The following is a 17095-nucleotide window of genomic DNA, read 5'->3' as shown; positions in this document are numbered from 1 at the left end:
TTTCAGGTATTCCAATAATTTTCAAATGATCTTTCCTAAGTCTGTTTTCCATATCAGATGTTTTTTCAATGAGATATTTCACATTTTCTTCTAATTTTTCATTTTTTTGGTTTTGAAGTATTGATTCCTGATTTCTGGTAAATTCATCAATCTCCCTGAATTCTATTCTTTGTCTGAAAGATTTATTCTCCTCAGAGAGTTTTCTTATCTCTTTTTTCCATCTGGCCAATTTTGCTTTTTAAAGCATTCTTCTCCTCAATAACTTTTTTGAACTGTTTTATCCATTTGACCTAAGCTGTTTTTTAGCATGCTATTTTCTTCAGCATTTTTTTGGATTTCCTTGACTAAGCTGCTGACTTTATTTTCATGTTTTTCCTGCATCTCTCTCCTTTCTTTTCCCAGTTTTTCTTCCAACTCCCTCATTTGATTTTCAAAGTCTTTTTTGAGCTCTATCATAGCCTGAGCCCAATTTCTGTTTTTTCTTGGAGTCTTTAGATGTAGGAGCTTGTGCTTCCTCATCTTCAGACTGAGTATTTTGATCCTTCTTGGGCTCATTTGCAAAATATTTCTCAATGGTCTTCCTCTTATTTCTTTGCTTGTTCATTTTCCCAGCCTAAGCCTGTTTTTTTGGGGGTGCTTCCTGAGCTTTTGGGATACTCCCACAAGGGTCTCAGTGTGTGAGGTTCTGTCCTCCCTCCTGGTCTGTGAATGAACATAAGCGCCCCCCTCTGCCACGGGGCCGAGGTGGGGGGGCCCTGTTGTTCTATGGGGGGCCTAGACTGGGATCAGGATCTGAATGTGGTCAGAGCCCCAGAGTCCTGTTCCAGAGGCAGAGGACAGAGCTGGGCAGTCTCTCTCTCTCTCTCTCTTCACTCTCCTCCCTCAGCTCAATGGGCTCATGCCCTGGGGGCTCCTGCTTACCAGCTCAGCCACTTCTGTTTCCTGGATCAGGGCTGGGGAAAGACCAAGCTGCTGGTTGTGTGCCCTGAGGGCTGGGCTCCACATGCTCCCTCTGGCAGAGGTCCCCCGCTGTTCCCCCACTTTGTGCCGGTGCTCCCCGGGGTGCAGCTCAGGAGACTGCCCCACTGCTGTGAGCTGAGACTCCTTTAGTTAGAGTCCTTAGTTTATGAGTTTTTATCAGAGAGCTCCTAAGACTCAATTCCTTCATGTTGCCATCTTGGCTCCACCCTAGTATCTGTCTTGAGGCTGAATTTGAACTCAGGATCTCCTGATTCCACTATGCCACCTCAAATGCAGACTCTTCTGTTATTTAAAATCCTTTACACTCTGATTTTGAGCTATCTTTCCAGTACAATTACAAGTTACTCTCCTGCCCTCAAATTCTACATCTAAGCCAAACTGAAATGCTTGTTGTCCAATACTCCCTGCCAATTCAAAGATAGTGATTGCTTATTGGGATTTTGAGATTTTTGGTCTGATAATGGGTAGAACTGGATGATCTCCAAGATCTCAACAACTCAGGTTCATCACTAAGAGCCAAGATGTGAAGAAGGTGACCATAATTAACAAGTCTCATTAAAGGACAAAGCCTCTATTGTGAAACTGAAAAGGACTATGCAAGATGGAATCATCTACATTAACACTACATTTGAAGATGACTGAGTTATGGCTGTTCAGATATCCAAACCAAATACTTGGACATGTTCTTTAAAAGAAAGGCAGAACCAGAACTGAAAGGCAGAACCAGTAGAAGACTATAGGACTGGGGGGGCGAGGTAGCACAGTGGATAAAGTACCGGCCCTGGAGTCAGGAGTACCTGGGTTCAAATCCGGTCTCAGACAATAATTACCTAGCTGCGTGGCCTTGGGCAAGCCACTTAACCCCATTTGCCTTGCAAAAAACCTAAAAAAAAAAAAAAAAGACTACAGGACTACAAAAATAACAGCCAGAGGCAAAAGGAAGCAATGAAGGAGTTCCTAGATATTTGGAATTATTCTGGAACACAGACTCTGGAGAGAAGGAGAGTTCCTGAACCAAGCAGGCAAGCCTCAGGACCAATCAAGAATCAGGACAGAGGAAAAGCAAGGGCTAAAGTCATGGTGTAGAGTATCTATGAAGTACATGAACTACAGGTCTAGGCAAGGCAGCTGACTATTGACCTTTAGATTTGTCTCCTTTCAGGGTGTCTCAATCATAGTTTAGCAATATGTGTCTGGAAAACTAATGAATTGAGACTCACCATCATAAAGGGTTCAATTTTCTTTTTGTTGTTGTTGTTTTTAGGTGTTTTTGCAAGGCAATGGGGTTAAGTGGCTTGCTCAAGGCCACGCAGCTAGGTAGTTATTAAATGTCTGAGGCCAGATTTGAACTCAGATACTCCTGACTCCAGGGCAGGTGCTCTATCCACTGTGTCACCTAGCTGCCCCTAGGGGTCAATTTTCTAATAACCCCAAGTATTTTCCCTTTTTGTTGGGGGAGAGGTACCCTCTTATATAGAGAATTGCATATGTCCCTGAAATCAACAGCCAGGGAAGAATGCTTTTTGACAGTTCAACAGCTTAAGTGGGGAGAGAGTTTTTCTGTACATTGTGTTTTATGTTAGGTGAAATAAAGTTTGTTCAGTAGTTGATATGTTAATAGCCTTAGTGCTTGCATGGGGAACTGAGGACCTTTTAGCATTTTTATAGAGACCTGGACACAAACTACTCTGATAAATCACAGGTGGGATAGGAACCAAAAAGTTATGATTTTTGACAACCTTCCTTGATAGAATTCAGTTTAAATATCCAGTTTCAGAAACAGAAAAACTTTTGTGTAACCATAAGCAATGCAAGAAAGACCATACCATGAAAAAAATTTACTATTCTCATAAAATAATGTTTTTGACTATAATTCATACCCTATTATTATTTTAGACATAATTGCAATAAAATTGGCAATTTGGCTTCCAAGTTCACAACAAAAGGGGAAGGTGACTACCAAGGCCAATATAGTAATAACAACAAAGTAAAACAACTAATAGAAGACACAGCAATTGGGGGCCATTTGAGGGTAGGGACAACACAGATTGTTGTAATCTAAATGGCCCCAGAGGGTTTCACTATATTTATAATATAAGGCAATAACTGATTAATAACTATGAATTATAAGAACTTGAATTGTATTTGAGAAGGCCGAGATACCTTCTTTGGAAAGATGTTCTTCAAGCACCTATAATGCAGTATGGTGTTTTTATGGACTTTTGTGATTTCACTGGGATAGGAAATACTGAGGAGAGAGGAAATTTCCTCTACCACAACAGGTCAGCAGCTGATCATTACAGAGAGTTGTCCAGGGTTCCAAGAGGTGAAGTCCTCTTGCCAGTACATGTCAAAGGCTGGACCTCAGCCTCTATCTTCATGTTGCCAAGGCTGGCTTTCTCTCTCCTATGGCCTGATGCCTCTGCACCATTAGGGTAGGTACTTAATATATATTTTGTTGAATGAATGAATGAAAATTATAAAGAGTAAATGAAATTTTCTGTAGGATAACTATTCTACACCACCCCTCAGTGTCAGTTAAAATCACTGAATTTTATTTACCTCTGCTTGTGCTTTGACTTCTCGAATAATGGTCAAGATATCAGATTTTGACCCCACTGATGACAAAACAGACTGTAGTTTTTGCTGATCCAGGGATGAGATTGAAAGTTGATCCAAACTAAGATGGAAAAACAGATTTAATGAAGCAACATTAAGTAAAACATTCTCTCCTACCTTATTTAGATGCATTTCTCTTCTTATAAGGTAAATGATGTTTTCTTATTTTCATAAATATCATAGCACAGAGAAAGGAGTACCTTCTACCTTAACAACACAAATGCTAAAGGATAACTCCTAGTTCCTAAGAAATGGATTGTTCCTTGTGTTACTCTCCTGCCTTAAAACTCAGTTACTGCAGGTTTCATTGTTATTTCATTGAAGTTTTTCACTTAGGGGGTCACTGCTTTTTTGAAAACATATTTTACTGACAACTTCTGTTTTTCAATTATCTATTTCTCAATATATCCCTTTTTTCTTTCTCTCCAGACAATCTGCCTTCATAAAAAGAGGATTAAAAAAGGGGAGGGGGGAATTAAAAGAGCTTAGCCCCAACAAAAAACAAACCTTTGACATCCATTATACACATATTCCAACCCCAGATTCTCCCAGTTCTGCAAAGCAGAGAGAGGTACATTTCCATCTCTCTTCCCAACCCCGGACATTAAAATCTTGCAGCATTTAGTTTTGAATGTTTTGTTGTTACTGCTTTTTCCACTTATATTGTTCTCTCTTATTCATGTACTACAATTTCTTTAGAGCCATTCCTGCATCTACTTTGTTTCCTGCTATTTGTCTCTAAAAAAGTGATGCTGGAAATATTTTGTTATGTTTGGGGACCCCTTTTTATCAGCTAGGTATATGCCCAGTAGTAGAATTTCTAGTCAAAGGATATGAATATTACAGCCACTTCCTTCACATAATTCCAAACTGTTTTCCAGAATAGCTTTAACAATTCATTGGTTGTTTTTCTGCCAAATCCTGCAATGATGACTCTTCTGTCAACTTTGACAATTTTTGGAACTATTTCATATGGTTATTGTATGAATTTCTTCTTTTAAAAACTATTTTTTCATATCCTTTGACCACTGACCTATGGGAGAATAACTTTTGTTCTTAAATGTTTCAGTTAGTTTTCTAGACATCTTAAAAATCAGAACCTTATAAGATAAATGAAAAATTTCCCCCAGTACACTAATTCCTTTATTTTTGTTGCATTAATTTTCAATCAAACACTTTTCAATTTCATGTGACCAAAAATATTTATCTTTTATCATTACCTCTCTCCTTTGTTTGATTAGGAATTCATTCTCTTGTTAATCATATGCTAAAAAATCTAATTGTATCATGGTGTGGTTTTTAATATTCAGAGTACATATATATTTGGAATTTATTGTAATACATTCTGTAAGGTATTAGTTTAAACCAAATTTTCATCATACTGTTTTCTGGTTTTGTCAGTAATTTATGACAAAAAGAAGATCCTTTCCTAGATATTTTATATTTGGGATTTCATTAAGTACTGAATTATTGAGTGAATTTATTTCTGATAATTCTTTCTCTACTGTTTCAATGCTCTATCATCTTTTCAATTTTTAGCCAGTACCAAAATAGTTTTGATGATTTCTGTTTTAGAATATAATTTGAGCTTTTGAAATATTATTTACCCATCATTCCTACTTTTTTATTATTTTTCTTTCTATTTGTTATCTTTTGCTCTTCCAAATGAAATTTATTATTGTTTTGTCCAGCTCTGTAAAGTATCCCTGTACTAATTCTGTATCTTTATTATGCTGGTACAGAGTAGCCAGGTTCATGGAATTCCCTAGTTAAGCAGTGTTTTGTAATTGTACCTATAAAAGGGTTGAGTGTACTTTGGTAAAACAAATTTCCAAGTATGTGATGCATTTTGTAGCTGTTATTCCTATACATAATGTTTTCATTTTTTATATATTTATTTTTTTAACCTGCAACTTTTCTGAAACTATTAATTATCTCTAAATTATTCTAAGTAATCTATCATGGGAATAGGGATATGGACAAGAACTGTGATTTCATTGCTATGAGAGCTTCCCAATGAGGAAACATCCCTCTACCAATGTAGATTCTCATCTTTTCTTTGTCTTAGAGAGTAGCCTACAGCAGAGTTCAAATCATTGGTTCAGGATAGACAGGCACCAGGTGGCAATAGCAGGACTTGGACTCAAGTCTTCTAAGTTTGGAAGTTGTATTCCATTTTATGCTGTAATAACAGCATCAGCAAGATAGGACATTTTTATGCCTTTATTTTTCTTGCCTTATTGTTCTCTCCAATATTTTTAGAACTATGTGAAATAATAGGAGGGAAAGGATAAATGTCCTTGTTGAGTATTAGTCTTCTTCTTTTAGTAGTAAAAGACCTCAGGGACCATCTAGCTTTTAACCTGCACCTGAACAAGAATCCCCTCTAAAATATTCCTGACTACTTGTCATCCAGGCTTTCCTTGAAAACCTACAAAAATGAGAACTCAATATATTCCCAGGTAGTTCCCTTCCCAAATAGCTAATACTTAGGAATTCCCTGCCTCCCTCTTAGAAACCATGTTCCACTGTCCTCAGTTCTGCTCTATAGGCTTACGAATTTTTAACTTGGGCTGTATCCATTCCCTTCCCTTTTCACATTCTGCCCTCTGCCCAAAAATGTCCTTTGTTAGGTAACAGTTTACAATTAATTCCATCTTAAAAATAACTTTTCAGAAGAAAAAATCTCCATGCAAGTCATGTCAACAAGCATTTTTTTTCTGGGTGCTAGGTACATTGTAGGTTCTGAGAATACAAAGGCATTTCTGAAGATTTTTTTTTCTTTTATTTTTAAAAGAAAGCAAGACATCAGTAAATAAAATAGATTTTTATTGTTGTTGTTCAGTCATGTCTGACGTTTCATGACCCCATCTAGGGTTTTATTGGCAAAGATACTGGAGTGATTTGCCATTTCCTTCTCCAAGTCATTTTATAGATGAAGAAACTGATGTAAACAGGATTAAGTGACTAGTCCAGGGTCGCACAGCTACTAAGTTCAAATACAGTAAAACTGTATTTGAACTCAGGTCCTCTACAGGTCTGGCACTCTATCCAAAGCACCAACTAACTGACCTGATTTTTTTTTTTAAAGGGAAAAGAAAGAACTTACTTACCCTATGGACCAACTTCTTCCACAGGATCTCTTATCCACTGAATTGTCCTGGATTGTTATGTCTTCATCAGAGGCTGAAGCAGGAGTCCCAGAGCCACTAGTCCAGGGACTATTTCCCCTTGAACACAATCTGTCCCCACTCTGACCTTTTGCCAAATGTGAAAGGGAAGGTGCTTCATCGAGGTTTGAGAGGCTTTCAGTTGGATGCCCAAGGGATCGCCTGGGTATAATTTCCAGCTCAGTTTTAAAGTGAGCAGCTACAGGTTCCACTGAATAGTCTTCATCACATAACTTGTCAAGGTCAGGCATGCTCAAAGCCCTCAGCTCTCTAAGTTTAGAGCGAGATAAAGAACATGGTCGGGCTTGACCTCCCGCTATCCTGTTCTTCCTAACATTAGAAGCTGTGGGTGCAGTTGGATTACAACTCACTGCAGAATCAAGTAACTTCTTTCGGTCCAAACTAGGGCTCTGCCTTTTGGTTTCCACTGGATTTGGTGGAGAAACTAAGAGAGTCATAGTTGATGGTGATTTGTTTAGCTGGGGGGCCAATGAAATGTTTTCATTCTGGTTTTCACCACACGAGCTCAAGCTTCGGCGTAAGGACCTCATGGTGTCACTTGAATTGCTGGGAGTACCTGAAGATATAGTACCTGATGATCTCCTCCCAATAGGAGGTTTGGAGTTCATGGATACTGCTGAAGGAAAATCAATGGACTTCACTATGGGCCTGTCAAAACTGGCAAGATTCTCAAAAGATTTGATCCTCTGTTTCACAGAAAAAGATGAGGTAGGTTCATGGGGCCAGTTTAGTTCATAGTAGTAATGTCTTCTAGTGGACTTTATTCTATCTGTGACAAGGCAGTTGGTGTCCTGGATACCAGGGGGACTAGCACCTCCCTGGTCTGTTTTGGGGATACTCTGGGAAGGTTCTGACAGTCGTTTTCCTCCTTGTATACCCTGTCCATTAACTTGGCCAAAAAGGCTACCTTTGAATAGTCTTGTCTCAGGGATACAAACACATTTCTCATCTGCCACAGAATTCTGGCTGTCCTGAACAGAGTGTCCTGCACATGATTCAGAGTGGGTCTCCCCTCCAAAATGACTTGCAAGTTGGGCCGGCATGGAATAAGTTCTTGTCACCGGCCTTGGGGTGCAGTAGGGACCATCATTCAAAGTGATGACATTTTTGGAGTTTCTAGGAGGTTCAGACATCTGGCTCATTCTCGTCTGGTTATAAGCTGTCTTCTCTGCAGGCAGAGGTGAAGAAGGACACATGGGCAAGAAGAAGGAGGAAGAGGAAGAGAGTCTTACTTCAATGAAACTTCTTTGTATTTCTTGTCCTTCTTGGGGATCTTCCTGAATGGAGTGAGAAGTTGGAGATAGTGGGTGACTTGGGGATAGCTCTACTCTTCTGTGGCAAAGCTTGCTGTCACCTTTTTTGTGGGCAGAGAGCCCTCCTTGGTCACTTTCAACTAACTTGTCACCAGCTGGGCTTTTAGGGTTTCTTTCAGAAGAGATGGCAATTATTTTTACCTGGTTCATTCTGTCTTGAGACTCTCCAGTAGCTATCTTGCTCCCCTTTTCACCAAACCCACTGGAAAGAGTTGAGACCATTGTTGCTTCTTTTGGGTTGGAAAGGCCAAATTCATTTCGTTCAAGGACTCTAGTTTCATTTGTGTTCTGAGTCATAGGGATACTTCCATCTGACATTGAGGAATTCAGTGTCCTAGACACATTCAAGGCTAATTTATTCTCTTGTCCATATGTAGGAGATTTGGGAGCCATGGGACAACTTTTCTCTTGTTCTCCATGGACAGCAATGCTGCGAGATCCCAACACTCTCTTCGACAGGGTTTTGGGAGAGATTTGAGGTGAAGCAAAGGCTTTTCTCTGCTCAGTTCCACTGGCCATGCAACTTTGAATAGCACTAGAGTTCTCTGTGCTGGTTTTGTTTTTGCTTTTGATGCTGAGGCCTTTCAGCTTTGACCCTGCCCTAGGTTTGTGATTGTTATTGAGAATTGTTTCCATAAAACTTTTGGGTGTTGGTCCCTTTGTTTCAGGATTCAATTTTGGTTGAGATGAAGGACTGTGCAGAGTAGTGACTGCCTTAACATGGTTTCTGCTGGGAGGGTGAGTTTTAGTGTGGGAACTTTTTGTTATGGCTACACATTGCTCCTTTTCATTCCTGCTTTGAATATTATGATTAATTTTACCTGGATCTTTGTATTGGGCCAGAAAATGACTCCTAACCATTTTTTCTGGCCCTTGTCGCAAGTCCCCCAAGTCCTGACTTTCAGAGATGTGAAGGCTAGTTAAATCACATTCTTCATTATTAGATGAGCCTGGATTTAAAGATAATTGAGCACATCTGTGACTAATAACTGCTTTAAGGGTTGCTTCTTGTTTTTTGCAATGGGATTTATTGTGCTCATGGCCATTGACCAATTTAGGGCTGCCAAAAGGGATTGGGGGCTTGTGTACAAGGCCACTGCCTCTGGAAGACTCATCAGATTCTAGAGCTTTGTCAGTGCAGGTTTCTTGCATTTTCCCTTCTATGTGTAAAGCTCTGCATTCCTTTGGAGTGTTTACATCTGAAAATGTTGACCTCTCCTGAGAGCCCTTACTCAAATGGGAGGAAGGAAGTGAATCCAAATGAACTGGTTTGCCAGTATTTGCCTGCTGGTAAGAATTGGGAATTATAGGCTTTTCTAAGCCAAAGGGAGGTGTTGCACCTGGGGTTGTCTGTAAACCCCTTTTAACAGTACTTTCTAATGGCAAAACTTTGGCTACTGCTGGGTAAGATGGAGCCCAGGAATGTGGATTGACAGTAGTAGTGGTGGTGGGTCGCTGCATCACCTGAGAGTGTGACTTTGGGTGAGTATTCATGCAACAAATTTCAACTTGCTCCTCATCTGACTCTGTGCCGTTGTGTGTCTGAGAAGAACAAGATGGTAGACCAGAAGGCTTGCTATCACTGATAGAAGTGGGTGAAGCTTCTCTAAGAGACTCTGGGTCTGAATGTGAATCCTCATCAGCTCCATACATAGACTTTGGTGATGGCTCAGTGGTGTCAGCTTCACCCTGACCAAGTGAGGACAAGGTGTCTTCATGTAAGCTGCTAAAATTTCTAGAATAACTACTCAAACAGTTTTTATTCACAGTAAAATGCTTTCCTGGATTAATTGAATCCAAAACTGAAAAATGAGAGGTCCACTGAGATTGAGGAGGGGAAGGTGCACAGTTTATCCTTTGAGGTGAGTCTTGATTAACTGTGCTCTCTTCTTGGTAGGAGTTCCTGCCTCTTGCCCAAGAGCGTCTCTGAGATCCTCCCTCACATGGGACATCTGTTTTTGGAGGAGCCTCAGATCTTCCCTCACAAGCTTCTAGCTCACTGATGATGCTGTCAATCTCAGTCACTGGCACCTCAGAATCAACTCTTAATCCATGACCTATTTGCAATTCTTTGGTGCTGACAGTAGATGGCAGTATGGGACCAGATTGCAGAGTTCCCTCTGTTTCAGAGCTTGGAGCTCCTTTTGAGTGGGTTTCTCTGTTGGTGGCCAAAGTTCCCCTGGGATCAGAATTAATCAGCTCCTTGTCCCTTGGTGAGTCTAGGTGGACCTGTGAGCTATCCATAGCTGTTTAGAGAAATAAAAGGGAAGAAAAGATGGAGTGAGGGAGGGCTTTGGCAGTAAACAGAGGTCAACCTTCAAACAGTTGAGAAAATATTGAATTTTGAATCCTTCTGCTATGTATTATTTACCTTGTGATGCTGGGTAAATCACTATTCCTCTTTGGGTTTGAGTTTCCTTATCTGTAAAATGAAGCAGTTGGATGAATGAACTCTTAATGTCTTTTCCAGCTTTGAAAATCCATAATTCTAACTATAAGCTCTAAAATTCCCCAACATAAATTAAAAGAAAAATAAATCCTAGTTTTAGAGAATACAACTTTGGACTATCTTCTCTGTAAATTTCCCTTTGCCTAACAGAATTAATTTAAAAAATAACAGCAGAAATGTACTTGGCCCTATAAGAATGCTAAAGGCCCCGTACATATCACCTCATTTAAGTCTCACAACACTTTTGTTGTTATGAGGCTCAAATTAAAATAACATCTGGAAAGCACTTAGCAAAGAGCCTGGAATTGAGTAGGTGTTTAAAACTCATTTGTTCTCTTCCCTCCCTTCCCTACAACTAAAAATTAGAGAAAACAAATAAAAGTTTTAAAAAATAATCCATGCAAATATCTTACTTATAGGAGAGTCTTACATGCCCTCACTCAAAATCGACTTAAAATTTTAAGAAGTTTGCTTATGTGTATTGCAGGCCCACCGAATGGGATCTGTGAGACAAGACACATAGGGATGGACTACAAAAGCAGACGCAAGAACTCAGAAGTATAGCAATCTGGGATCATCTATTATAGGGCCTAACAACTTTATAAATCTGAATGACCTCAAGATGATATTCAAAATGGTGACCCTCAATGAAGAAAAAAGTTAATTTTGTTCTTTATACTATGTTTTTAAAGTGGAAAGATGATTCAAGGGGCAGAAATTTAAAGGCAAGTGAGTGACATTAAGGAAAAAACAGTCATCAATAAAAAATAAAACACAAGGAAGTATTGATTTCAAAAAGACAATTATCCAAAAAAGATTTAAATATTAAAAAAAGAATGATAATTAATGAGCTAAAACCTCAACTCAGGAAAATCTAGAACTGCTCCTTCTCTTAAGGTTTGCATAGCCAAGTCCTGTATTTATTTATAAACTAGCAAAAAATTTGATCCTTATAGACTGAGTTAATCATCCAGAGAACATTCAAGAACATATCTCTCTTTAATATATCATGGCTGGAGCTTCAAAAAGAATAATGAGAGAAACATGTTTCCTCTGGGTAAACCTAAATTACCCTGTTAGGAACATTTTTAACCAAAACATTTGACAACAAGGCAAGCTGTTAACAAAGGCTTACTGTAACTGCTACTTATTTGGGGGGTGAGGGTAATTCATGTTCAAGATATTGGCAATTAATTATTCTGAAGAAAGAAAGAAATATTGCCACTTATCTGGAAGTCCAATTTCTGGGAACCTCAACTGCATGAGAAGCTGGAAGTAAGCATCGGAGGCTTCTGGACTGCTGTCACAAAGGCTGGCCACTAATGTATTAAAACTTTACTGAGACATAGAAATCTGCAGATTATTCTGATGACTTTCAATTAATATACAATTCTAATAAATGTGGCTAATTTTTTTCTTCTTTCCAGGAGATTTGATACAAAAAAAATAAGACCCAGACATGCTATCAGCAAAAATGAGAACTGACAGCAATAGGAAAAAAAACAGAAAAATAATTATATTAGAGTTTTGAACAAGGCCTAATAATATTGACCCTGAGCTATGAAGAAAAGTATATTCAATATAACACAACTAAAAAAAGCCATTGCTAAATGGAATACTATCATGCTATAAGAAATGATGAGCTCAATGATTTTAGAAAAACATGGAAAGACTTGAACATGATAATGAAGAGCAAAATGAACAAATCTAAGAGAACATTGTATACAATAACAGAAATATTGCTTTAAAAATGACTCCAGGGGCAGCTAGGTGGCACAGTGGACAGAGAACCAAGTCAGGAGGGCTTGAGTTCAAATTCAACTCAGACACTTAATAATTAGCTGTGTGACCTTGGGCAAGTTACTTAAACCCTCTGCCTTGCAAAACATAAACAAAAAGAAATACATGAAAAATGACCATTATAAATATCCAAATTAATTTTAAAGTTCATATATAGAAAGGCACTATCTACAACCAGAGAAATAAATGATAAATAGAAGTTATGTATAGACCAAGTTTACATAAATATACCTATTTGTGTCTAATGGTAGTCATCTCTAAAGTAAGGAGGGAAGGAGTAGGGAGAAAATTTACTTGATAATTATATATATATATTATATATATATATATATATATTTGAAAAAATTAGGAAATTATGTCTAGTAGATTTCAGTTTTATGTTCAAATATCCTGACTTTGCATTCTGCTCTCCCTCCACTAGACCACTGTCTCAATCCAGTTTGGCAGGTGGACATCATTATTTGTTGGATCTGCCTTTCTAAAACTGATCAGACACAGAAAATGAAGTGGTAGAGATGCCAAATAAACTCTGTGAACTTTTAAAACTATACTTCTGATAATCATACAATTTGAAATACATTTTTAAAATCAAGTTTTATAAAAATATAGGATTCTATTTCACATTATAAAGGGCTGTGGTCAGAGAACCAGGGTGTGATTCCTGTCTCTGATGTGTTTTACCTCTGTGACCTTGAAATCAAGTGTACTTAATCTCTATGGGCTTAATTTCTTCACTTACAAAGTGAAGGTATTGTAGTATAAATTCTAAGGTTCCTTCTAACTCTAGATTTAGGATTACTATATACTACAGATTCAATCCTTTTTCTTCTTCATTACCATAAAAATGACATATCAGTAGTTTTGGATATTTCCACATGAAAGAACAGAAAAAGAGAACTGCATATGAAACTGAAACATTTTGTATGAGCAGCTTTTTTTTTAAAGCATACACACATATTTATGCATATATGTATATATATCTGTAGACATATATATGTATGTACATACATACATATATATTCTTTGCTTTCATATCTCACTATGGTACTCTTGACACAAAGGGTGACCAATAAATGCTGCCTACTGAATGAAAATTAATATATCCAATGTTAGATTAAAATTACTCATGAATTGACAGTTAATAAATACAACTTCTTAGTTCAAAAAGTGGCTTATACTATTGCTATTACCATCACCCCCTTCCTTACTTATATACAAATGAAACCATCTTACCAGATGTTGGTCGTTGTACTACCAAAGTCAGGGCCATGGGCAAGTTCTTTATAACATGACAAGTCTCCTGGCAAGACAAGGAGTTGACTGGAGCACCATTAATAGAAACAATCTCATCTCCAACATTTAGCAGTCCTGTGGCTTCCTAGCACAATTACAACCAGAAGTCATTTAAATTACTCTCAGAAAACAATCATTAGGGAAAAAACATTCATGGTACACAGAAATTATACAAAGTTATAAGGGGGGTTAAGACTGTCAAATTAATGAACCAAGATAATTAAAAAAGTTTTTAGCATACTGTTCAACTCAGAAGTGCCTTCATCAATATTTACTCTTCTCTTCCTCTCCCAGTCAGTAAATAGTTATTAAGCCCTTTCTATATCCAAGGAACTGTGCTAAGAGTTGGGGGGGAAAACAAGAGGCAGAAGACAGTCCCTGCCTCCAAGGACCTCACAGTCTAAAAGGGAAGAAAAATACAAACACACATGTTCAAATAAACTATAAATCAAATAAATAGGAAATAATTAAGGGAGAGAAGGCACTAGAATTAGGAGGTGATAGGGAAGGCTTTATAAGAAGGTGGGATTTTAATCAAGCATGAGGAACAGAATTACAAAGAAATTCAGAAAAATGTTTATGAAATAATGAAAAACCAAAAACAATAACAGAATAATAATGACCATACTATGATTTGGAACAAAAGTGAATAGACTATGACAGAGTGAGTGAAACTTATTATAATTTTTTATTCATTAAAATTCACAAATTTGAATATAAATAGCCATTATGCAAGTTTAATTGTTATTTGGTATGGATAGTCAATGCCATTTTTAAAAAAAAATTTTGGTTTATTTTTTTGGGTTTTACTTCACTACATTCATAAACCTATCCTTACCCCATTCTTTCCTTTCCCTCAAAGTTATTATTTCAAATAAACATTTCATTTTTTTTTAAATTTTTAACATTTCAGTTTTAAGAAAGAAAAGAGGGAGCAGCTAGGTGGTAAAATGGATAGAGCACCGGCCCTGAAGTCAGGAGGACCTGAGTTCAAATACAGCCTCAGACATTTAATAATTGCCTAGTTGTGTGACTTTGGGTAAGTCACTTAACCCAATGCCTTAAATAAGTTTTAAAAATTAAAAAGAAAAGAAACATAAGACATAAAAGTCCATTCACAATTAGTTGGAGCAATGAAAATCATGAATAGTTTGGATAAATGAATTCAACATCAATGCTTTGATTTCCTGCTAGTGGGTCTGGTCTCTTGAGAAAAAGGGCAGATTTACTATGTTAACAGTCTTCACCTTACTAATATTTTCAATGCTTCAATTTCTTGTTGGTAGGTCTCATCTCTTGAGAAAAAGGGCAGGTTTCAATGTTAACAGTCTTCACCTTACTCAATATTTTCAATTATTTCCATCTCTCTATAGCAACATCCCCAGTTCCAAATAAAAACTTTTAGCAGAATTGCTTTAAAAAAAAAGGAAGGAGAATTTAATAAATATAAATTTTGTTCCTCTCATTTTCTGGTTGACATACTGCATGACAGAGTGGCCAGAAGGGGGCAACAAATGTAAGAAATACAGATCATCCATAAAGGGAATGATCATGAATTATTTTACAATAACCCTTATACATTAAAATTCAGACTCATAAAAACTTTAACCCTGGAAGAAGCTGTAGAAATAATCTATAGTACATTTCTGTCTTTTTTTTATACATTTTCCCAAAAAACTTGAGACCCAGAGTTCATTGGACAGAAATTTGAAACTGGAAGGGACCCTAAAGATAGAGAAATGAGAGCAACATTCTTATTGTAATGATGAGGAAACTAAGATAAAAAGAAGTTAAGTGTCTTGTTCAGAATCCCAAAGCCAATAAGTATTAAAAGCAGGATTTAAATCTATTTTCCTGACTCTGAGGCCACTGTTCTAATTAGAATACTTCACACACTGCCCTCATGGATTTTTTTTTTTGCCCTCATGGATTCTTAAAACTTACTGTGATTCCTGCTTATAAAATAATTCAGAATATATTAGAATACCTTTCCAGAGAAGAATTTTACACATGGTAAAGCATAACTAAGTTTCCTTCTGTGGATATGCCAAACATTTAAAAAAAATATAAACAACCCATTTCCAAAGGGGGGAAAAAAGGTTCATTTTACTAATTTAAGATTTTTAGTAGCAATTTTTTAAAATTAAAAGTTCCCATATTAACTATCTTCTATGATAAAAATTTGACTAATGACCATTGAAGAGAAATTAATTTAATATGTCTTGAAGAGAAGTCTCAGATTATCACCAGAAGATATGCTTGTTCACATATTTGTAGGCAGTTGTAGTAATGGCCATAGGCTAGCTGTGATATCCTCCTTATCTAGCCTTATCTAAATTCCATGACATAAATATTGCTTAAAAGACAAACTTCAGGGGCAACTAGGTGGAACAGTGGATAGAGCACCAGCCCTGGAGTCAGGAGGACCTGAGTTCAAATCCGGCCTCAGACATTTAATAATTACCTAACTGTGTGGCCTTGGGCAAGCCACTTTAGCCCCCTTGCCTTGCAAAAACCTAAAATGGAAAAAAAAAAAACCTAAAAAAAAAAAGACAAGCTTCAAGAGATCAAAGAAGACTTACTTTTTATAGGAGGAAGGTAAGGGGGTAGGAGGAAGAAATAGTGTTGCTTTTGAAAGAGGATTTCAAAGTTAAAAAAATCTTGTCTCATCTCTCACACACACACACATATATATTTACATATATTTGTAAATAGATACACTCATCACATATATGTACATGTCTATATAATAGACAAACTTCTATATGTATATATGTTAAATACAGTAGATGTACATGATATGTTGACTCATATGTATATGTAAACATAAATATATATATATATATATATATATATATATATATATATATCTACAAATATGTTTATTTGTATACGTTCTAGCTCTGGTCCTACCATAAATAAATAACACATCCTCAAAATGCTATCCTATGAGTAGGACCAGAACTGGAGTGTTCCCCACACCCTTGGTCTACAGCCAATTTCAAGATAAGAGCAGAAATAAATGTCAGTGTGGGTTTCTGTTCAAATGGATTGATAAGCATTGAGTAGCCAGCTACTATGTATCAGACTCTACATTAGGCTTTTGGGGATCCAAGTACAAAGGCTGAAATAATGCCTATTCAGAAAGAGCTTATATTCTGTCTAAAGTAAAAGGGAAACTATGGATGAGGAAATAATTAAAAGTTTCTGTGTTTCCAATAATTTACAATTTTTATCCATGTGAAAAGGGACTGTGACCATTTAAGGCAGCCTTGAAGGGGAGCTTGAGAAAAGAGGGTGGGGTCAAACTGTGAGAACTTAGATGAAGTTACTGTGAATATATTTAAGTTAATTTAGTACCAGCTGGTAGATCCTTCTCTTTCTTATAGTCCCTAGTTCCCTAAGATACTTACTTCAGGGGCCTCTTCACACTGGAGGGGAAATTTCTC

At 37.2% G+C, this 17095-nt stretch overlaps 1 protein-coding gene across 8 annotated transcripts in view; it reads right to left on the bottom strand.

Moving 5' to 3' along the window:
* The window catches only part of PDZD2 (PDZ domain containing 2), a 511304-nt gene that overhangs the window by 31549 nt on the left and 462660 nt on the right, over positions 1 to 17095 (bottom strand). For all 8 annotated transcript variants that reach the window (XM_074207985.1, XM_074207983.1, XM_074207981.1 and 5 more), the window contains 4 exons: positions 13587 to 13731; positions 10476 to 10526; positions 6714 to 10350; positions 3544 to 3661 (listed from right to left, as the gene is read on the bottom strand). In XM_074207985.1, the coding sequence (XP_074064086.1) occupies positions 3544 to 3661; positions 6714 to 10350; positions 10476 to 10526; positions 13587 to 13731 (3951 nt within the window). The remainder of the gene's footprint in view (positions 1 to 3543; positions 3662 to 6713; positions 10351 to 10475; positions 10527 to 13586; positions 13732 to 17095) is intronic.

Source organism: Macrotis lagotis, chromosome X (genome assembly GCF_037893015.1).
Source record: "Macrotis lagotis isolate mMagLag1 chromosome X, bilby.v1.9.chrom.fasta, whole genome shotgun sequence".
Taxonomy (NCBI): Eukaryota; Metazoa; Chordata; class Mammalia; order Peramelemorphia; family Peramelidae; genus Macrotis; species Macrotis lagotis.
Note: the sequence above shows the minus strand (reverse complement) of the source record. Positions and strands in the feature narration are given on the sequence as shown.